Genomic DNA, 24109 nt, shown 5'->3' with positions numbered 1-24109 from the left:
TTTATTTCTATAATAGCAAAGCTACAGTAATCATTTTCTAACATCTACATCAGATTAATGATAGGTAAACTAAGCTAACAAGCTGCTGCATGTTAGCTTTGATCTTCATGTTACTGTCCCGATCAAAGCATCTATATAACAGCAATGATCGCTACCAATACTAAGGAAAATAAAGATAGTCAATGCGACACATTGTGGTCTCAGTCTTACCTTATGAAATCGCGCTGATTATCAGTGAAACACCTCTTCACCTCCCGAATTTTCTATGTAAAAGCATGTAGCCGGAAGTAAAGATACCCTGCTCCGCTTCAAAACGGAAGTTGAGTGACGTCATGTGAAAAGGGTCTATAGCGTCGGAGCAGAGCAGACCCACACGCGCTTCGACAGCGCAGCCCGTGACGTCACTGTCACATGACACAAACTGACATAAAACACAGTGGTGTGTTCCGGTTCACCGCGACTGTCGGATTTCCCGAACTCTGGGAGAAAACAAACCAACCAGGAGGAGTTGGAAGCCCTTCGTCAACCTCCTCCATAGAGTCCAATAAACCTGGTGGCCACCTGCAAACAATAACAGGCATGGTCGAAGCAACGAAGTGTTTGTTCGCGCTAGACCATAGTTTAGTTTTTGTTTTGTTCAGTGCTTACAGGTAATGAGGGTGTGACTCAAACTTTGTGCTCCCTCGGGCTCTGAGCCTCCTGTAAAACAGAGAAAAACAGCCTGGGGATACACCTACAGAAAATAAAAAAATATATAGTACATAGTAATTCAAAAAAGTGGAAGCACGTTTGCTGTTATAACAGCTAGGCCATAATAATTCAGACAGTCCGTGAACGCATCACGGGTTGTTTATAAACCAGTCGTTTCTCTCTGTGTCCCGGCCAGCTGCTCCAGCCCGCGTCCTGTACTCTCCGTTCTGTTCCAGCTCAGGGTTCCCCAGCCGGGGTATGTCCCGCCATGTTCGACCTAAAGGGCGGCTGGAACCTGTCTTTTGCCGGCTGCGGCTTCCTGGGGATCTACCACATCGGAGTCGCCAGCTGCCTGCTGGAGAAAGCCCCCTACCTTGTGAAGGGGGCCACCAAGCTGTACGGGGCCTCGGCCGGGGCTCTCACTGCCTCAGTGCTCGCGAGCCAGGCATGCATAGGTAAGAAAAACAAAGCTCACTTCATCCAAAAACAGTGGCTTAAAATGCAATAGACCCTTTACTGGCTGATTGGGTAAAATAACTACAACGTATTTATAGCTTATTGCTGATATGTAAAGCAGATAAACTTGGGTTAATGTTGAAATGGTGCATAAAACAGCCTGTGCAAAGTCTCAGTTATCTGCAGTGTGAGCCACCAGAATCTAGAAAGACTCCTGAATAGGTAAGAACTGAACAAAAGTCCAGTTGCCTCCGATTTAAGCCTGTCTGCTGTTGCAATGGAACCGGCTGATGATGTCCTGCATTGATTTCTGTTGGGGAACTGGTGGTTTGGAGAAGTTTACTTCTCGTTTTGCACGAGTCGCTTGCCAATATGACATCCGTTTTCACGAATAAGCAAAACTGTAGGAAGTGAAGCGATAACAACAAACAAGCGCTTGTCTGTATCGACAGATAAAGACGACGCGGTGACCTCTGTCATGAGAAAATCGTTCATGCGGCTCATAAAGTTGACCGATCTCAACCTCTGTCTTTTCCCAGCTAAATGCTGCGAGGACGTCATTGAAGTGGCGAAGGAAGCCAGGAAGAGAAACCTGGGCCCGCTCCACCCAACCTTCAACCTGGTGAAGGTCCTGAGGTCTGGCCTGAACCGTGACCTGCCCTCCGACGCGCACGTCCTGGCCTCGGGCCGGCTGTGCGTTTCCCTGACCAGAGTGGCGGACGGGGAGAACGTGCTGGTGTCAGAGTTCAGCTCCAAGGAGGAGCTCATACAGGTCTGCGTGTGTGTGTAAACCCCTGGAAATGTTCCGGCGCTCCGACCGGCCCTGGTTTAACCCTGTGCTCTGCCCGCAGGCGCTGGTCTGTAGCTGCTTCATCCCCATCTACTGTGGACTGATCCCGCCATCCTTCAGAGGAGTGGTAGGTCTATTATTATGCCTCATTAAACAAGAGTGCAATGCAACAAATGTTCCAAAATGGTAAAAAAGAAGAAGAAGCAGTGTTTGGTTTATGCTAAATATGAGCCACAGTTCATTTTTATAACTCCACAAATCCTTGAAACAACAGAAATCATTTTCAGCTTTGAAACAGAATAACTTCGTTTTATGAGAAGTCATCCATTTCTTCTTAATTCCAATAAAACAAATGTAACGTCCCAGCTGTTCAACAGCTGCTTCGCCCCTTTTGCTTTGCAACCCTCCCAGCGTTCTGAGCTGATGTCAGCGATTGATTTCCAGTGGCTGCTGTCGGTGTCATTCAGTTCAGCTCCAGCGTATTCTCCCAGACAGATCTGATCCTAAAACACACGGGCGACAGGGCCGTAAAGTGAAGTGCGCTGCACAGGAAGTAGGTGATAAGCCAGCAGATAAATGAATGTCCTGTTAAGGAAACAAAGTGCAGTTCGATCTGTTCAAAGTTTCACTTTGACACAAATAAAACCCGACAGCGCATACAGGCTATGGATTTTCAGCTAACAGAGGAACATAAGGGGGATTTTAATAATGAGTTTCAGCGTCGGTAGCTGCCTTAACACACTTTGATTTTCAGCATCAGTGACAGGATTAGAATTCTTTAACATAATATAGATTAGTTTTATCATAATATACATAGTTAACAGAAAATATGACCTTTGGAGGAGTTTAAACTGGGAGATAACACAATTGTTTGGGCAACGTTCAAACAGTGTTTTGGCTGGCTTAGTTTAGCTTGATGCTGCCGATAAGCCCCTTTTTATTTATATAGCACAAGTCAGTACAGAGACAATGCAAAGTGCTTTACATGATTAAAATATAGGAAAATAAAACAGAATGAAAGCAAGTAGGAATAAAATGTAGAAACAAAAAAGAACATTAAAAACAGTAAAACAGTTTAACTAGAGCAGTCAAAGGCAATTCTAAACAAATGTGTTTTTTAATCTCGATTTAAAAAGAACTCAGGCTTTCCGCACGTTTACAGTTTTCTGGAAGTTTGTTCCAGATAAGCGGAGCATACAAGTAGAGAGTGATTCCAAAATATCGAGAAGAAAATGTTTTTTTCCCTGAAAGATGGCGAGGTGGCAGATAGCTTCAGAATGCCGACTGTCCTGCAGGAAGCCATAAAGTGAGGAAGGATAACGACTCAGAGAAATGAAATAAGCAGCGATCTGAACATTTTAAAGGTATATAGATAGCCACATCATATATATACATAAAGAGGAAACTGGTAAAGAAGGGAGAAACGTGATGGCCAAAGGATGACTTGGGAACTTTAGTTGATGTAGCGCCCATTCAGAGAATAGGTTTAGAAAAAATGAAAGAATTCTAGTTGGAAAATAGAGACTTTTTCAATACTGACTATAGAAAAACTCTTTTATGACAGTTAAAAATGGCTGCATAAGTAACATGTTGGTGAAAATGATGCTGGAGGCATTGAGCTGTTTCTAAACCCTCGCTGGATATAACGGGTTAGTGAGAAGAAGAGCTGCAGACTGAATTCCCAGGGAATCATTGGCATTTAATGTGCAAAACACAAACCAGAAGCTCAGGATGTTGGAGAGCTGATTCTTTGTTGCACCTTTAATCAGAAGCAAAGAAAGCGGAACTAACCATCCTGCTGGTGAAACTGTGGAGTCATGAAGGCAAAACACTTTGATTTCCTGCTCATGTCCTAAACTTGTGGTATCAGGCTAGCCTGGAACTAGCTAAAGGTTGACGCTCCAGTTCCAGGTCAGTGCCCTCAGAGTTGTTCTTTACAAAGTCTGCCCCAGTTTCTCTTTCTGCTTCTGTTTTTTTTCTTTGTTTATTTGCAAACTCGTCAACTCTTGAGTCCTGGAATTGTTGGCGGGAAACCGGTCCAAGTTAAGAAAAAAACTGTAAATGGATCTTTTTTTATATATATATATAAAAACAGAGAGCAGTTTAAATTTAAAGAACATAGTGCAAAAATATACTTGTTATAAAACAGATTGAAAGGGGAAATATTAAAAGCAGCTCTGGTGCAGATTAGTGTAAAAGTGAGGCAGCGGTTAAAAGAGAAATAAAAAAGGCTTAAAAAAAGCCCCAGTCCAGCTGGTAGGAGAAGATGAACCCGAGATCACTAGAATGAAACTACTGGGAGATGCTGGGATTGCAGATGAAAGTAAGCAGAAGGAGGACTCACTTCATGCAGAAATCTCCAAATAAGAATCTACCCTCTTAGTCAGACAGATTAATATTTAAAAGACCAAATCCCACCAGCAGCCTTTACTCTTTTTGACCGTCTCACAGGCAGCGTTTCACCCTGGATGGAAATTCTATTCTCATATTCTGTTTCCTGAATATCAAAATGCCACATAAAGGACAGTTTATGGATTATTAGTGACAAAGTTATCTGTTTAGGCTTTATGTGCAGGAAGTCTCCTCCTAGGTTATCTATAGATTGGGTACAGCGTGTACTTTCCACAGCGCACATCGCCTGCAGACTCAGAGTGAGGTCCAGGGTTACTTATCTGTTCTCAGTGTTTATGTGGGGTATAAGCCCCCCAGATAGTAAACTATAAAATTAACATGAATACATTTAATGGAGAAGTTTTGCTTTTCAGACAGCAGGTCTATACTGAATTACATCATGTTGGGCTGAAGGTCAGTTTTAACTGAAAAACATCTGAAGCTCTGCAGGCCTCAGGGCCTCAGTTAAAGTCAGAGTTCATTGTTCAACAAGGAGCTCAGGGATTTTCATCCAAGCCATCATTTGATACATTTCTCCAAGAATGGAACAGATTACAGAACGGGACATCTTTCCCAGAAGAAGGTCTGGTCTGTTTTAACAAAAAACAAAAAAAAAACATTTAAACCTTTTAAGCCTTTTAATCACCTTCTCTCCAGCAATGACCTTCACAGGCAAAGTAGCCCCTGATCGTCACACGGCCGCCACCATGTTTGACTCTCTGGATCTTTTTAGTTTCTGAAATGCTGTCGGTTTTACACCAGGGCCCCATTTCAGAAAGCTAAGTGGAGATTCAGAACAATTTCTGAGCTGAATTCCTGCGTACCATGGCAGAAAGCTCAGAAGCCTTGACCCTGAGGCAAATTCTGACAACAAATTCTACTGAATCAGAGGCCTTGTAAAAGTCCAAAAAAGAAAATAAAGCCGTCATCTTCAATTAGGTCTCTGTATTCAGTTAAATCCATAACAAGCCCATCAGAACCTGGAGCTATAGAGATAACTGATTAATAACTGCATCAAGTTCTCTAATTAGAAGTTGATCATCGCACGTTTCTTTATAATTAGCATCAATTTCCAGAATAAGTTCATCAGTTTGGTAAAAAGGAATCACAATCTGTTTTACAAAATTTAGAACTATAAAAATTTCAGAGGATAGAATTTGTTCATCAGTTGTTTCTATATTATTAATTAACAATGACTTAAGGCTATTTTGTGCCTTGTCTTGTTTTTTCTAGGCCACAGAAATATGCAGAATTCTTCTCTCCCTCTTCTATCCATCTGGCCCTAGATCTTACAAATGCTCCTTGAGCTTTATGGGAATAAATTTGGTCTAATTCTAGCTGCAACCTCAGAATGTTTTGTTTATTATTATCATCACTTAGGATGTATTTGCTACAATATAGATTTAATTTATTTACAATGTCCAATTCCACCCCCCCCCCCATTCTTCCTCAAATTCTTGCTAAAAGATATTGTGTGTTTTTTCAGATTTTGTATTTTAAGAAATTCCTATTTCTTAATTGGAGGACTAAATCCTCTGGAAAATGTGATTAAATTTATTAGTAATCTAATATTTTTGTAATATGTTTTGTTTTTTTAGTAGACTGGAGTTAAACTTCCAGCACTTATTTGATCAAGTTTTAGTTTTGGATTTAATATATATACTAATAAAGCAATGATCAGTTAGAGGAGCTGCAGAAATAGTGGAATTGATGTCTTAATCTAATAAATGGTTAGAAATTATCCAATGGTCGATTGTCGAAATGTACTTTGAACTAAACCAAGAATATGGAATGACTTTAGGATTGAGATGTCACCAAACATCAGTTAGACTGATTTTGTTGCAAAAAATATTTAAAAACAGTATTAGGAGGACTTAAGAGATAACTTGAAGGATATTTGTCATAAAAGTCATCTTTGACTAAGTTCTTTGACCTAATATAATATTGTCAGTTGAGTATGTAGATTTCACACACTCTGTGTAAAATAATCTCATCTAGAAGCCTTTCATTTTCATTAATGTTATTATAGATTTTATAAGAAAATAAATAGAAATGTAAACAATAAATAAAATTGCTCATTATTACTCCCTAATGAGTTACCAAAAATATGAGAACAAACCCCTGAGAACAATATAAAAATGTACATTTCTAAAAGTTCAACAATCTAATTTAGGGAATCACTCTCTGACCATACACCCTCTTTTCTTGCCTACTCCACCTTGGGCCAAAGAGCTTGTCTTGCCTCACGGTCCCCTTTGGTAGGATCTTCTGTGAAGCGAAGGTGAGGATCCTTGCAGATAGGATGCCGTTTTGTTCCTCTCCATAGTTCATTCCTGTAGATTCTAGCCGTGAACTGTATGATAATTTCAGCAGGAGGTCAACAGTAAGCTCCTGGATGTTTTCATCTTGCATCTCCTTGAGTCCGTTCAGTCTTAAGTTCCACCTTATTTTGTGTCGTTCCTTCTCAGACGTTTTTCTTTCCAACTCTACTGCTTTGCTCCAGCTTCATGTTTCGCTCCTGCAGACCTCTCACTTCCTTCTCCCATTTCTTATTGCTGTGTTTTGATTCTTTTATTCCTTCTTTGTTGAAATCCACAGCCTTGGGGATGTTAGTGATGGCCCACGTGTTTTGTTGTAATTCCTGTTTGAAGTCGGTCATCAATGTCTGAAGTGAATTAACTGCTGGAGGAATCGCAGCATTAGGTTACGAGGTTGTTTCAGTGTTAGACGTTTCCTTCTCTGCTGGCTTGAGTCTTTTTGGTCGCTGCGAAGCTTTAATTGGAGATGACAGAACGTTTTTGGAGCCTTTAACGTCAGTCTCTGTAATGATTTAGGAGGATATGAACCCGGTATTCAGCTAGACACTTGAGGTAAGCTTAAACAGGATTTATTGAAGGGATGATGGGTCAGCCAAGCTGACAAAAAAAAACAATCCACAAAAGGTTCAGAGCAGACATCCAAGGTAAAAATAAAAACTGGGGCAGACTCAAAAACAGATCAGACAACCAGATGCACAGGCAGATACAAAAAAAGCAGGATGGTTCTTACCAGTGGATAGATGAAATGAAACATGTGGGACGTTCTGGCAGGGAGCAGAGAACTGAGGCAGGTATAAATAGGCAGAGGAACAAGTGAGCAGAGTGAACAACTAATTAATCAGAACAGGTGGAAGTGATCAAGGACGGGGGAGTGACTGAGGGAGCTGACAGGACTAGTGGAAGGGAACAGAATCTAAATAAGGTAAATAGAGAACCAGAACTACTACTAAGACAGGACTAAGAACATAAATAACCACCAAGACTAAATAATATGCCAGGGTAAACTAAAATACACAAGCTATAACACAAATCAAACAAGACGGAACCCAAGAAAGAAAGGTATACTGACTAATCAAATAAACATAAAACAAAACAAAACCCAGAATATGACAGTCTCCTTAACTTCTGACACACAGTAGTCATATGGCTGGAGCACTTTAGCTTTAGCATTAGCTTCCGGGTTAGCTTTAGACACGTGTGCAGCAGAAGTTATTAGAGGCTGTCCGTATTACTTAGAAAAGTCCCGTTAGGTGACTTAGAGTCTTCTGTGATCAGAAGAGAAGTGGTATCATTTTTGTGTTTGTTCTAGTTTATATATTTCAGGGATTTGTCCTGGAGGGGGATTAGCTTACATTTGCTCCCTCCGTCATCTTCCCGGAAGTCTCCGGTGGTCAGGTCGCAGAGGGAGGTGGCATGCATCAGACATTTCCGATTCCAACTGTTACTGTTGTGTGTAAATGCATCTGTAAATATGCCAAATTTTGTTAATTTCTTCACAATAGTTCTGTGGACAGTTACCACAAGGATACTGCAATTTGGTATTTTCAGTAGTGTGCAAATAGAATTGTATATTAATGTTCTTATCTGTAATTTATTACATTGTTATTGTTCAGTTTTTGTACTCTAATGTAGCATTATTGCTGATATTATTCATTCTAATTTAATTTATTTTTGTTCTTTGAAGATAACCACACAAATAGACACATACACCCAGATATTTCCAGCCAAATATAACAGGCCCAAGCTGATTATTGTGCCCTTACTGTGGAGTTCATTAAAGACCCTTTGTGAAGTCTCTGAATCTTGTGTAAACCCAGCACACATATAACACTATTCAACAGACGTGTTGGAAAAGTCCTGTCCTTTTCTGGAGGAGCCTGTATGCTGGAGTGCAAATATTCCACATAAATCTCTGTCAGGAAAGGCTGATCAGACTACGATTAAATGTCTTATCATTTCTGGATTAGTATATTTTAAAACATTACCATTTTTTTCTTGCCTCTGTCAATGATCAATCTCAATATTCTCAGCCCGCACATCGCTTTTCTAACACAATAAGGAGACAGTCTCCATTCTGAACAATTTCTTTGAGCTATACTTCGTTTTTATGCCAACTGCAGCTTTTTAATAACGTAGGAGATGCAGAAAATCTTTCAGAGGCAGCTGTATGTCAGACTGTCGGGAATGTTACTGTGCACTCAGCTATAAACGAGTTTAATGGTGTTCTATAGTCAGAGACCCACAAGATTAATAAAAGAACTGCACAGAATTAAAGCAATAATTTAGTCTGTATCAAATTTTCCATTCATATATTTTAGATTCCGTTCGTCCCCCAACACTGTAAGGGCTACATTTATTTTCTTAAATAACGCCAGCTTTACTTCAACTTAAAGTATAGCCTATATAATTAACATATTGAGAGGTTGGCACAAATTATACAAGAAAATCTGTGTCAACTCATTTTTAGAAGGATGGGTAAAGCCAAATTCTGGCAAAAAATGAATGAACATATCAGTTATTTCAATAACTCACACCATCCCATCATTAATTTCATGTTGAATATAGCCAATTAATGCTTATGTTGGTTAAGGTTAAAAATAAGAATAACTTAACCATACCAGATTAAACTGTAGTTTTATATTTCACCTCACCATAATCAATGCCCCCCTCCCCCCTTTTTTTGGGATGTTGAATGGGTTTAGTGTGAGAAAACGGCTTTAATTCTCCATCAAATAACTCTCATATCACTCCTGCATTGACTTTTTCAGCAATTCTCAGTCGCTAACTCACTTTTTTTCAGCAACAACAGCATTGTTTCTCATGGAAATGCAACTTCCAGGCATCTTATTTCCTGCCGTTGCCATGGTGAATCGCGTTATCTGCGTTCCATTAATGAGGGCTTCTTTCATGCTTGTGCTTAACTCAGAGTTGATAGGATGCCGAGTTTAGTTACCTGATTGATATCACCTGTTCTGAAACCGAAAACACTGAGTATGACAGGGTGAGGTAGAACTACTCAGAACAGCAGCTTTCTACTCAGGGTAGATCAGCCATTCTTTCTGAAACGAGGCCCAGATGTAACATGACACAGAACTTCCCAAAACAAACCTTTTTCTTTCACCAGTCCAATCATGTGGAACATTAGGTTGATAAATGTGAGACGTTTTTTTTTTGTGGGTTTTTTCCTCAGCAGTACTTTTGGCTTGGGGCTATTTTTGCCTCGCATCTTTGTTGTGGAAAACTGCTATCCTAGTCCTGGCTTATGACTCTATATAATTGTATAATTGTATTAATCTATTTTGCGGAGCAGCTGTTGCGTCACAGTCGACCTAGTTTTCCTTAGAGAGGAGTTGGCTGCGTTAGGGCTCAGACAATTTACCCTAACTGACGAATTCTGCTCTCTGGCAGAGAATCCTGAAAACATCCCAAAATGTATTTAAAATGTAAAATGATATTTAAAATGTAAAATGTAAAATGTATTTAAAATGTATTTAATGGTCTTAAACATGTGTGATAAAATTAATCTTTGAAGCGACAAATCATTTTTCATGGCCCTACGGCGCTGGAACTGTTGTAGTGTAAACGTCTTATTTGTCGCTTGGATTCTTGTGGATCTCCATTTGTGAAAACATCAAGAGAAACACAAACACGTACAAACACATTTCTAAGAAGTCTCCTCAAAGTCTCACCTTGACCTGATGTACACCATATTGATATTTCTAACAGAATCTTCTTGTTCCTCTCTTGACTGAAATGTTACAGTCGCTGATTTTACACAAATCCGAGCCCCTTCGGTGTATTTCCCTCAGCACAGTCCTTTGGCTAAATGATCAAGACCCTGGATTTAATATAAAGTAGGTCTGCTGGCAGTAAATCCTGCATTACGCCACTACTAAGTCATGGCATGTGTATGTGTGCCCAGTGCACACTGTGACCTGCATTCCTTCACTGTCCTACTTTCTGTAACACAATTACTTCACTTTCTGCTCTTTTTCACTGACCAGCTAGGAGTTTACAACTGTCCCCCTCTGAGCGCTCACTGTTATAGAAACCCTTATTTTAATCTAACGCGGGCCACAAAAGACAGTGGATTGCCTAGTGAGCCTCTATGTTCTATGAAGAACAGTCAGTCCTGTTTCCGTCACTGAGCAGGGCTGTGGACTTTAGAGTGTGTGCTTGAAGGGGAACATATTTGGAGAACATGCTGCACAGTGCAAAGAGAAGTCAGATGGAGGGGATAGTGGGAGCAATGCTAGACTAAACCTGTAGAAACCTGTAGAAAAAGCTGGCTGTGAAGCTTTCTGCTGGATAGGAACTTTACACGGCCCAATTTAAGTATTGAAAGAGCTTCTTGTGGCAATTAAAGCTGGAATCAAATCCCATGTTCCACTTTAAACTTAATTTCAAGTCAGAAGGCTGACAGTGGTTTAAAGGTTCCAGTAGCTATTGCTCCAGCTTCCAACAGAAAACTCTGTTTGACATACTTTTCTACCATTTGAAGAAAGATCTACAAAGACAGTGGCTGTGTTCATCAGAGTACATGACATAACGGTTTTGTGATAGTAGGCTCCAGCATTTTCATGTAATAAATGCTTAGGTATTTGCGTTTCCTCTAATCCAATTCAGTTTTATTTATATTATATAGCCAATATATTATTTATTTTATTTATATAGCGCCAATTCATGTAACATGTCATCTCAAGGCACTTTCCAAAGTCAAATTCAATCAGTCTGTCACAACTCTTCACACTGGATCCCTGAAAAACACAAACACACTCAGTACGTATGTAGGAGTGGAGTGAAGTGGGAGGATCAAAAGCTGAAACAAAGTTCACTGCAAGGAACAGGCTCGATGCTGATAAAATCCTGAGGTTCATTCAGAAAATGCTGATCAGTGGAACTAACTTAAAGGAGCAATAAGTAATACTGACACCAGTATACCTACTGACACGGGATAGGTTTATGATGTTGTACTCTTTTGCCAACATAAAATACCAAATGCTAGACTCTGCTTTGGGAATCCTGGGAACCCTCTTATGATTGGCTCAGGAACCAGGAAGTAAACACGGGGTACACACTGAACCGAAGTAGTCCTGAACCGTATCTCTAGGTTTGAAAGGAGAAAAACGTGACAAAGACATTGTTGATGGAGAGGACTGATTGTTTATGGGGAATGTTACTTCCATCCCAGGTGACAAATGAGAATGATTTGGTAAATTTGTTACTTATTGCTCCTTTTAACATACAGAACGTATTGGAGGTTGAAGCCCAACAAACTAAACAAGCAATCACTGGAAGAACAAAACATGGTCTGTGTGTTCAAAAGGATCCCAGAAGGCTTGACGTCATTACCGTGGTACTGCAGCAGGAGCTGGTGCGGGTGGCAATCAGTGGGATAGTAGGATGGTGAAAGGTTACTAGTCTCAGTCCATCACACCCCCTTCCACACAGGCCTTTAGGTAACATTGTGCGCCTGACTTAGCCTGCGGATACTGTATGCATGTGAAACGAAACTAGAGGCTGAACGTTTGCTTTCCCCTGTGTCTGTATGTGCAGCGGTACGTTGACGGTGGAATCAGCGATAACCTGCCTCAGTCAGAGCTGAAGAACACCATCACCATCTCTCCCTTCTCCGGTGAAAGCGACATCTGTCCTCGGGATAACTCCACCAGCTTTCATGAGCTGCGCTTCACTAACACCAGCATCCAGATGAACATGGGGAACCTGTACCGCCTCAGCAGAGCTCTGTTTCCCCCAGAGCCTAAGGTAGGCGACGGTCATGTTTTACTGGGATGTTCTGCGGATCATGATAAAATTCCTTAGAACTTGGTAGCCGGTCATTGTTCGTTTTTTGGCCCTAGAGCTGAGAACAACTTGAAAATATGCTAACTTTTCTGCCCTCTGGTGGTCACTTAAAACTGACCACCTTTAACATGACCCTTTGTCCAGCAGTGAACAGTTAACATAGCAGCGCTGAGGTTCCTGTTTAGAGACAATCGTATTACTTTTAGCACTTGTAAGGTTAGGGGTTCAGAACATCAGCGTTCCCAGGCTCTGCTTAGTGCATTATAGTAGCAGATTTTCTGGATCTGAGAAAAGGACAATTTTGTAAGGGACACTTTCGTCATGTTTCCACAGTTAATACTGCCGCCCATCAGAAGTCAGACTGACTTTTTTCTGGGTGCACTATGACTGAGCAACTATACATTTCTTGATGAAAACGCATGTATAAGGAAAAAAAATAAATATAGATATAAATATATAGATATATAATTTTTTTAATAATGCCAGTTTTGGTCCTCCATATACATCCAGTGTAACGGCAGTAAATGTGGAGTGAGTGTCTTCCCAAAACCTGCCATCCATCCATCCATCCATCCATCCATCCATCCATCCATCCATCCATCCATCCATCCATCCATCCATCGTCTTCCTCTTATCCGGGGTCGGGTCGTGGGGGTAGCTAACTCAATAGGGAGGCCCAGACGTCCCTCTCCCCAGCCACTTGGGCCAGCTCCTCTGGAGGAATCCCAAGGCGTTCCCAGGCCAGCAGAGAGACATAGTCCCTCCAGCGTGTCCTGGGTCTTCCCCTGGGTCTCCTCCCGGTGGGACGTGCCCGGAACACCTCACCAGGGAGGCATCCAGGAGGCATCCTGACCAGATTCCTGAGCCACCTCAACTGGCTCCTCTCGACGTGGAGGAGCAGCGGCTCTACTCTGAGTCCTCCCCGGATGACTGAGCTCCTCACCCTATCTCTAAGGGAGAGCCCAGACACACTACGGAGAAAACTCATTTCAGCCGCTTGTATACGGGACCTCGTTCTTTTGGTCACGACCCAAAGCTCGTGACCATAGATGAGGGTAGGAACGTAGATTGACCGGTAAATCAAGAGCTTTGCCTTTTGGCTCAGCTCTCTCTTCACCACAACAGATCGGTACAGCGCCCGCTTCATAGCAGATGTCGCAACAATCCGCCTGTCGATCTCCCGCTTCATCTTCCCCTCATTCGTGAACAAGACCCCAAGATACTTAAATTCCTCCACTAGGGGCAGCACATCCTCCCCAACCTGGAGAAGGCACTCTACCCTTTTCTGGCTCAAGACCATGGTCTCGGATTTGGAGGCACTGATCCTCATCCCGGTCGCTTCACACTCGGCTGCGAACCGCTCCAGTGAGAGCTGTAGATCACGCCCTGATGAAGCCAATAGAACCAGGTCATCTACGAAAAGCAGAGACGCAATCCTAAGGCCACCAAAACGGATCCCCTCAACACCTTGGCTGCGCCTAGAAAACCTGCCATACTTTTATTTTTAGATAGACTGTGACTGTTTGAATAAGTAAAGTCTTTTGTATTTATACCAAACAAAAAAAATGTGAATAGACCAGTGAGCACGTTTAAGAAAAAACAGAAAACGTGATTAGTCCTGTTAAAAATTACTCCTGTTGAATAACCAAACAAGTCGTCATGATATATTCAGTTCATATTTACTTGAATCTTCCATCCATTGTCCATTTAGTCTCAATAAGGCAAAATGTTGTAAACTATTTCATACCAGTCTTGTGCAGCTGGAGCATCTGTCTTCAGCCATTTTCTTTTGATGGCTTTTCTAGCTGCAAAGCTTAACCTTCCAAACAGCTATTTCATTTTATTATTTCTGTTTGCCTAATGATACAACCCAAAAAGTAGCTCTTCTCAGTTAGAACCTACACTTAGTTCTAATGAGAGTCCCAGTCCAGCTGGAATGGCCCGCCAACATGTCTGTGCGTTTGGGCTGGACCGAAATACACGAAAATGATTGACAGTTTCTCCAGAAGCTGGATGTGTCATGATCACCTGGTTGTAGCTAGACCAAAGGGCAGACAGGCTGGCAACATGCGAACAGAGTTATCTAATGAACCAAAAGCAAAACCTACAGAGCAGAGGAGTGTGAGGAATGGAACAAGGGCAAAAACTTTAAAAGGACAGGCGAGGCACAAACAGAAACAGAAAACAATCCAGCAATGAGACGAACACAACCAGAGTTAAAGCAGAGGGGAAATCAGGGGATGGGTGTGAGACAATGGGCTTTAACAGGCGGACTGAAGGAGCCGGATTACAAGGGGGCAGAGTGTGGGAAACAAGAGGAGGAAGCCTAATAGCATGAATGGAACTGATAGAAAACACCAGAAACCACCAGTCTACAAAGAACACAGGAGTAAACTGAAAAACCTAATAGAACCCTTCCAAACATCAGCCGGATGTGTAGAAGTTGCGTCCTCTGACCAAACTTAAGTAAAAAAAAAACTATAGAGACGTTTCCAGCCTAAAGTTGTCCATGAGGCCAAACATGATGAAACATACAAAACTTTGTCCACAATTCATCCAAAGTGTGTCATCCACCTTCCTCTCCCCTTATCGGGCTTGATGTTCACAGTCCTCACTCTATTCATTTCCGCCCGCTTTTGGAAACGACCCTAAACTCACTGACATTTTCAGAAGGTCATTTTCAAATTTCTCTCCATCGCCTGATGCTAAATGATTTATCTGATGACAGGTCTGAAGGTGAATGCCCTTTCAAATGACAGTAATATCAGTTTTTTTTCAGTGTCAAAAAAGTTCTCAGAGTCTTGTTTTAAAAACATTCAATATGCAGTCAAACATAAGGCTGCCTAACCTTATAAAGAGGTATAAAGAAAGATAATACCAGCTTTCATTCCGCCATGTACATTTTGGTGCCAGTATGTAGTATATTTTGAATTAATCTCCTACCCTAACCATGCTTGCATCATGCTTGTATTGAGCTGTCCAGTTCTAGGTTCTGTTGCATTTTCTGCCTTCCTGCCCTGTAATTCAGCCTGCACTAACAATATGAGGTTCTCAGTTGAGCTAACATTTAATAACCCTTCTAAGAAGTGCTAATCCTCCATTATGCTTTGCTTACTAAAGTATTTAAAATATTAGCCTGGATTTTTTTTCCCTTGCCATATATAGTGCAAAAGTAGTTTATCCCATTCATTAAAGTCTTCATCATTTATTTCCTTTGGAGGGTCTGAGCAAATCTGATATTTTTGGTAGTATATTGTTGCTAAAAGCCTAATGTGGGGAATATATTTGCTGTAAACTTCTGTGTGTTGTTTAATTTAAAAAAAAATTATTTAACATATGGAGATTTGAAGGATTAGTGTTTGAATAGAAATTAATGATTCCAAGACTGAGTCAAAGTTCCACCATCTACAGGCCTTGATCCATGCAGCGCTGACAGAACCCATTCGCTCATTGGGACCCAAACCACAAGGAGACGTTAATTTGTAAAACCCTTCCCTGCAACAATGAAGCTTTTCTGATGATTTTTAGCATTGGCTGACCTTTTACCTTTATCAGCGTTCTCCAGCAAGGTGTTTTATCTGTACACTATAAATGACGTCACTGAGCTGGGACGCCCTTCTGTCCGGGCCGGGCCGTGTCTGTACACAGCACATCCCTACAGGTTGGAGTGGATTTTACAACACGGTCTGAAAACTAAGTCCAGCTCACCTTGGCCTGGCCGTCTCTGTCCAACACGCCGTGCAGACGCATCGGTTTGGTGTCCATGACCTCTGTGGTCCGATCATTCCTGGCAGTCCACTGGCTGGCAGTGGATGTGCTGATGTCGGGTCAGGGCTGGAATGACGAAGCTGATCTTTGGTAACATTCTGACCTCTCTGAGCTGGCTGTTTTTTTTTATCGATTACAAAACCTTAGTGACATCTTTGTGTAAACTCTAAGTGGGGTGCTTTGTCGGGACATTTAACCACCCGACATTAGTACACAGAATTCTTTAAAACAGGCTATGTTCAAATATCTAATTTTTTCCCTCCTGTTCATTAGATGAAACCAAAAATGGACACATTTACTGGTACTTAGATCCATCAAGAGATATGTTGGGATTTTTTTTTTTGCTTTAAATTTTCAAAAATCAGATCAGGCTTTGTTTGATGAATGCGGATTCAATTCAATTCAATTCAATTTATTTATATAGCGCCAAATCATGAAACATGTCATCTCAAGGCACTTTACAAAGTCAAGTTCAATCATATTATACAGATTGGGTCAGATTATACAGATTGGTCAAAAATGTCCTATATAAGGAAACCAGTTGATTGCATCAAAGTCCCGACAAGCAGCATTCACTCCTGGGGAAGCGTAGAGCCACAGGGAGAGTCGTCTGCATTGTACATGGCTTTGCTGCAATCCCTCATACTGAGCAAGCATGAAGCGACAGTGGGAAGAAAAACCACCCATTAACGGGAAGGAAAAACCTCCGGCAGAACCGGGCTCAGTATGAACGGTCATCTGCCTCGACCGACTGGGGTTACAGAAGACAGAACAGAGACACAACAAGACAGACAAACAAGCACAGAAGCACACATTGATCTAGTAATCTGTTCTACATTAGATGGTAGTAGCGGGTGAGCCGTCTTCTCTGGATGATGTCACAGTTAACAGAACGCCAGACCAGGTGTACCTACTATGAAGAGAAAGAGAGAGAGCAAAAAGTTAAAAGCTGAAATGACGACAGTCATTTCAATGTAATACAATGCAAAACTGGAGAACAGTAGACTGAAGAACAGTAGAAATCAGTAGAGTGAGAAAATTAGACCCTGATGTCCTCCAGCAGCCTAGGCCTATCACAGCACAACTATAGAGATAGCTCAGGGTATGAGCCACTCTAACTATAAGCTTTGTCAAAAAGGAAAGTTTTAACATTAGTCTTAAAAATAGATAGGGTGTCTGCCTAATCATGTAATTTCTTAGTTTTTGTTCAGAAATTAATTCCTCTCTCAAGAAACCTGCAGCACATCCTTTTTTGTGTTAAGTTCCTGATACATTTAATATTTTTATTAAAAAAATCATATTGGGATATTGTTTTGATTTGCCATTATTCTTCCTCATCATTCATGTTTATCTACTTTGAATTCACGTCTTATCTATGCTCTGGGGGTTGGAGAGCGGCCTTTCAGCACGTGGCCTCCCCTGCTGGTTATAGCAGAACGTAATGCTCGGAGTCTGAAGCAGCATATTGGCCATCGTTGGCCAGGAAATACTTTGATTTCCTGAAACCACATTTCCTGCTAATTTCCCCCACAAGGTCTTTCAGCCTATTTGACCGTTAACAGAAGTTAAAGTAATCTGTTAATGTGTCGATCACATCACCCTGGTGATCATCGGGAGACGTGATAGTGGAAAACCCTGATAAAATGTGTGGACTTAATATTTATATTTAATATTTCAGATGGCTTATGTACTTTTATTTATTTCAAAGGTCCTTTTATGTTTTAGGTTATGCATCACCAGCTCCAGGATGCATAACACCGCGGTTTTGAATCCTTATGATGAAGTGGATCTATGATTAAAGTCTGATATGGAAGTTTGAAAGGAATCATGATGCAGTTTGGCTGCGATTCAGCACTTTACCAACTGTGTCACAAGTTTCCCTGTCTCCAATTTTTTTATTAATTTTTTTTCTAGATCCCAACTTTTGCGTGGAAAGAAATGTACGCACGATTCAGGCCCCATTTTGTGCTTACACAAGCTTTATAAATGAGAGCCATAATGTGAATTGTTAACAAGTGAAATGGCCAGAAAGCTCAGCATTATCAAACTGATCCAGTAAGTTAATTATATAACATTATCTATATTACAAACTTATATTTTTCTTGAAGTCTTATATGTTTTAAGCTTCAAATGCAATTGGCTTCCTATGGGTACTCAGAAATAGTACCGCCAGGGTAAACATAGGTGACATAAGATATAAACTGTGCAGTGAATAAAGACTGATGTAGCCAAGCAAAGCGAGATTTAGTGATGATGCCTTTCCACAGGTCCTGGCAGAGCTGTGTCAGAGTGGTTATAAGGATGCTCTACGCTTCCTCGAAGACAACAGTGAGTACTTCATTGCTCTGATGTTGTTGGCTCAAATCCTATCATTCATATCCCTCTCATGTGGGACCCTGGCCCGTTTGTTTCTGTGGTCCCAGACCTGCTGATCCCGGAGTGTCCCAGTCCCACCCTGTCAGACGGCTCCATCAGCTGCTGCTCAGAGCCTGCCGAAACGACTAAAGAGTGGGTGCTGCGCAGACTCCGCCTGCTGCACAACAAGCACTGGTGGCTGGATGAACAAATTGTTCTGCCCACCCAGATAAAGAAAGGTGGGGCATTTTCTCCGACTTTTTCACAGTTCATACTAACTGTTTGAAGTTGATTTTTTTTACTGATAACATGGTGCCTCTTCCAAAGTGTGTTGGTGGTGTATCTACGGACATGTCATGCAGCTAAATACTCCCATTCACTGTGTCTGACAGTGTTCTGTGAGGCCTGCCAAGACAAATCAGGCCTTTACGCCAAGGTGTCGGGGTTGCTGCCATTAAGAGTTGCTTCCTACATGCTCATGCCATACACGCTTCCTGTCCAGTCTGCATACTCCGCGGCCCAGAGGTAAGGTGGACCTATCTTCAGCCAGGCACCTGAACTGTTTTCTCATTTAATCCTGTTAAAACCAAAACCTTCAGGGTAATTTAGTAGGATTTCATTAGACAGACCAGTGGTCAGCTACCCATGGGTCTAGGGGCGTCAAACTCATTTCTTTATGGGGCCACTTTGGCATAATGGAGTCATTAAAAGGGCCAGTTGCACCTGTATAGATGATACTTTTAAATTTCATAATTTCATTCCGGTTCACATAGAAGTATAAAGAAAATGCACAGTAACATAAAAGTAGCACCAAAAGGCCCAGTTTATGCAGGTTTATATGAAAAAAAAAGTTGATATTGTGGTGAGTTACACTTTAAACTCATCATTCTGCATCACTTTTTCTCTTTTTGGATATTTCTGGGTTGTTTGAATGTGTTTTGGGAAAACTGACATCTAGTGGCAGGATGCTGTTACTACACAGTTAAGACAAAAATCAACATTCGCTACAGGAGGCACAGTTTTAGCCACTTTATACACTTTAAAAAGGATATGTGCCTCTACTTTATGACACGATATGCCTTTATTGGCTCTTGAGGGCCAGATAAATTGCCTTGATGGGCCAGTTTTAGCCCGCGTCCCTTGAGTTTGACACCTGTGGTCTAGAGGCTTCTATTTGTGGCTTCCTAGGCCTTAACAATAGGTAAAAAATAAGAACAATAAATATAAAAATATCTTATTGCTTAATTTTATATGTGTATATATAAACAGGCAGAAATAAATCAGTTAAAAATATAGAAGAGTAAAACACACAAATATTAAAACATATATTAAAACATTATAAATCATAAAAGCTTTGAAATACAAATATGATTTTCCTTCACATTCAGATTTATGCTCTACCTTATGACCTAAAATCCACATTAAATACACAGATTTGTAATTTAAAATGTGATCAGTCCAGTGGATATCAATGCTTAAATATTTGTGCGTGTAAGATAAACACTGTGCTCTGTCCTGGTCAGGTTTGTGGAGTGGATCCCAGAGGTGCCTGCTGATGTGCGCTGGCTGTTTGGGGTAGCAGGTGACGTGTATAGACAGGCCTGGAAAACTAACCCAGCCGGCTCTACCAGGTGAAAGAGGACATTTACTCATAAATTATTATTTCAATAACTGTAAAACTTTGTAGTAAATACATATTAGGTCCTTTTTTCCCAACTCCAGGTTTAATGCACCTTTATTGATTAGTCTATTTTATCTGTGCTGCTCAGACTGTGTTTTTATTATTTCCTTGCATCTGGTTTTCACCCAGTTAAAGCTTGAGTAGTTATTAAACCAACTTTGACAAAAACACAAAATTTTGGTGCTATTTATATATCTGCAGAGTTGTATCTACAGTCATATTTAATAAATTAGAATGCATTCTGATGAGGCTCGTTTGTCAGATTAAAAGTACCTTTTGAGAATAACAACCACTTAATAGATTTTAAATGTGCTTTTTATTAAGCCCAAATTTCTGTCTTATAGTCTTAAAAGTCGTGTTTTTAAAAGCTGCAAGAAGAAAATTATAATTAAAAGAAATGTCTGAAAACATTAAGCTGTGTTAAAACAATTTATATGATGTTTTATTTAATGATAAAGATACTGAGATTGAACAACTTTTCAACGACATTCTAATTTATTGAATATGATTGTACTGTAAAAAAAAAATCTACTTCTTTTTTTCTCCCCATCTGAAATGAAATCGATCCAAAGCTTTCCTGTTAAAGCTCCGTTGGGAATTACAAAAATATTTGTACTGCCTTTTAAACTGCCTGGCTTTACCCAAAATGGGTTTAGGTTTCCTTTAGGAAGCTTCTCACAACAATTTGCTGGAATTCTGGTCCATGCGTCCACACAGATCCAGTGTCTCTGGGTCATGTTCAGAGGTCGTCTTGTTTACACACACCTTTTTTAGCTCTGACTACAAATGTTCTACAGGACTGAGGTCAAGGCTTTGTTGTCCTTCAGCTCATCAACTCATCTGGCGGTATGGCCATATGGGTTTTCCCAAATTGTCAAGAGGCATAGTCATTTTAGGGTATGTAAACTTCTGACATTAAAGAAAGTTCTCTCATTATTCTGGTGTTTAAATGATTTTGCCAATCCCAACTGAGCTAAAACAGAGAAGGGTTAGTCTGATTGAAGGCCAGACCGTGAGAATTAAAGGTTCTCTGTCTTTGTACGCAGTGTAAATATCTGCTTTCAACTGTTTCAACTGTCTTACCACTAGGCCACCACTCCCCCCCCCCCCAAACATTGCTTGACTAATGTTTGAAGAAAGTCTCTCATAGACCTTGTGCTGCCTTTTACAGTGAGCGGTGCCTGAGGAAGTGCTTGAGTGTCCCGCCGCTGCCTTCAGAGACTGAAACTCCCAGACAGACCTTTGTGCCTGCTCTTTCTTCTCTTGACCTCCACAGCCACTACTGGGAAGTCCCATCATCTACCTCCTCCTCTTCCTCCTCCTCCCACCACCCCTCTCTCACTGCCCCGTCCTCTCCACAGCAAGTCTGCTTCTTTGTGGGCTCGCAGGATGAACCTCAGAGCCCAGCACAGCAGTGAAAGACATTCAGAACCTGGACTATGGTCTGGATTTCATTAACACTCTGCTCCCTCTGGATGACGTTAAGGTGGACTGATGGGTGGTAAAAAAATTCTAACCAACACGGTTGGTCACAGTTAGAGTGAACACCTCAAGCTGCACTGCGGGAAATATATTTCTATGAGCAATCAGCAAGACCTGGCACAGCCCTCTGGGGAACATACGTGTGTGTGTGTCATCCAGGGTGTCAGGAAAGCAAAACTACCTGTTAGCTGTATATTTGCAGCTATGTTCTATTTATTTCGGTGCTTCTATCGATCAAGACTTTTATTTCTCTGGCCATAACCTGATCCGTCTCTCCATCAAGACAGGGTTTCACTGTGATGAGATTTCAGCAGGTGCCTTAAGATGGCTTCCGTGTAAGTTTTGGAGGTGATAGAAAGTTCCAGGTGGATTGTAATCTTTAAAAATGTGGTAAATAGGAAGTTTGCTTTCAGTGGTTTTCAACTTTGTGTGTGGAAAAAAACACGGGAAAATAGTTTGGTGTCCCCACTGCATTGCATTTTCTGAAATGTAAAACAGATCTGGATTTCTAAAGCTGGTTACTAAACACTGCTTGTTTTTGTAGTTACTTTAAAGGAGCAATAAGTAAGAAATTGACTGTAAAATCAACCTAATTCATTCTCATTTGTCACCTGGCATTGAAGTAACATTCCCTATAAACTATCAGACTTCTCTATCAACAATGTATTTCACATGTTCTTCTCCTTTCTGGTCCCTGAGCCAATCATATAAGGGTTCCCAAAACAGAGCGCAGCATTTGGTATTTTATCTTGGCAATAGAGCAGCAGCCTACAAACGTGGAAGCCAGTAAGAGAAGCGGGCCAGAAACAGAACATCATCTTATACCTATTCTGTGTAAGTTAAACTTCTGTGGACTTTCATAGCAGCAACGGACCGCTGAGGAAACGGCCGACTGTGGCAGGCTGTTATTCCCATTTGAAACACCAGGTCTCATCGTTACTTATTGTTTTATTAAAATAAGGGCACAGTATTCATTCCTATTATTTTATTTGAATTTGTAAACTTGCTGTTGAAGGCTCAAAAGTCTGTAAGACTGGAGTTTTCCATCCAGTCTTTTTTCAGTTTGCTTATAGTCGATTCCCATCCAGCCCACACACAAATGCATTACCATTTCAATACAATGTCATTCAATTCAGTGGGCGTTTTTTTATATGGGCCACATGGCTGTTTGCCAATTAGATTGTGCTTGATGAGTAATAATTTTGTGTTTCAGAAATACCAAGTAAGATAGTTACATTTGTTTGTGATTGATTATAGCTCATTGGTGCCTGTCATCCCGGCCTTTCCATTGCTGATCAAATTCCCAGCCTACAAGATAAAAGTGCTCCTTTAAAAAATGTCAAATAAACAACTGATGGGATCCCAGCACATTTAACTAGATAGAACACAGCATAACAATATCAAGTTAAATAGTTTGACCTTGATGATTTTGCAGCTGCAGGGCTGCAACATTGGCCTGGCCCTGCTATGAATGAGCCGAACAATGAGCAAAGGTTTTATCAGAGCTGGTTTTACGGTCTGAAATACTGATGGCTGAGAAGTAGAATGTCAAACCTTTTCATAAATTAGGTTTATTTGTTTCTACTTTTCAATTTAACAATGCTGTATTGCATTATTTCCCTTAATCTATTAAAATTCTGCAATACTGTCTTCCTATGAGTTGGGAATGATTGTGCGTCTTATTTGAAACAAGCACTAATTTAACTTTTCTTCCTTTCCATTTGACCCTTTAAGGATTTATTCCACAGTCAGTTAAGGGTCTGAACTCAGTTCCGTCATTAAATTCAATTACGTTCAATTTATTCAAGTAATAATCCCAACGGGAAATTAAATATTACTCATATTATACAGGTGTGCTGCGGGCAGGAAGGAGCTATGAAGGTAAATTTGAATCTAAAGTATTTGTGCATTGTAACTGAATTTGAAGTTGGACAGAGAAATCCTATAAGAATCTTTTTTCCTAATATAACCTTTATTTAACATTTTACAGTACAAATAAGTGCCAACCATTTACAATGAAAACCTTGCATTACAAAGGGCAATTTATAACATATTAAAAGGGGGACAAAAGTTAAAAATAAAATAATATATAGAATACTTAAAAAAAAACAAGGGCCAGTGTTATGTAAAGCATTATATAGGAAATGTGCATAAGACTTTAGATCATTTTTTCCAGTGGGTCATATTCGCTCTACAGGTAAAGAAACAACATTCATGTAAATAATATTTTCCCAGTATAATTAGATTATTGACACCTCATTCACTATCAAGCAATCTTATTAAATATCCCAAATTGGACTTCTTTTGAAGTCAAAGCAGGTAATTGAATCTTTAACTCAAAATCACACCATAAAACAACATCAAGTCCTATCT

The 24109-nt window shown here is 40.6% G+C and overlaps 1 protein-coding gene across 1 annotated transcript; it reads left to right on the top strand.

Annotated features, from left to right (window-relative positions):
• The first annotated feature begins 845 nt into the window (after positions 1 to 845).
• pnpla3 (patatin-like phospholipase domain containing 3) lies at positions 846 to 23395 on the top strand. The gene is made up of 9 exons (XM_012876784.3): positions 846 to 1145; positions 1686 to 1918; positions 1998 to 2063; positions 12202 to 12411; positions 18486 to 18546; positions 18642 to 18812; positions 18966 to 19098; positions 20097 to 20204; positions 21426 to 23395. The coding sequence occupies exons 1-9, from the start codon at positions 959 to 961 to the stop codon at positions 21670 to 21672; spliced, it is 1416 nt and encodes a 471-aa protein (XP_012732238.2). The 5' UTR covers positions 846 to 958; the 3' UTR covers positions 21673 to 23395.
• The last annotated feature ends 714 nt before the right edge of the window (positions 23396 to 24109 follow it).

Source organism: Fundulus heteroclitus, chromosome 17 (genome assembly GCF_011125445.2).
Source record: "Fundulus heteroclitus isolate FHET01 chromosome 17, MU-UCD_Fhet_4.1, whole genome shotgun sequence".
NCBI classification, from domain to species: domain Eukaryota; kingdom Metazoa; phylum Chordata; class Actinopteri; order Cyprinodontiformes; family Fundulidae; genus Fundulus; species Fundulus heteroclitus.
The sequence above is the reverse complement of the archived record's forward strand: the minus strand, read 5'-3'. Positions and strand labels throughout refer to the sequence as shown.

What these genes read in the sequence shown, in the direction of transcription:
- pnpla3 (XM_012876784.3), top strand. Translation starts at nt 959, where the DNA reads ATGTTCGACCTAAAGGGCGGCTGGAACCTGTCTTTTGCCGGCTGCGGC. An exon ending in CGCGAGCCAGGCATGCATAG is followed by an intron (nt 1,146 to 1,685) that starts GTAAGAAAAACA and finishes GTCTTTTCCCAG; the next exon opens with CTAAATGCTGCGAGGACGTC. An exon ending in GCATACTCCGCGGCCCAGAG is followed by an intron (nt 19,099 to 20,096) that starts GTAAGGTGGACC and finishes TGTCCTGGTCAG; the next exon opens with GTTTGTGGAGTGGATCCCAG.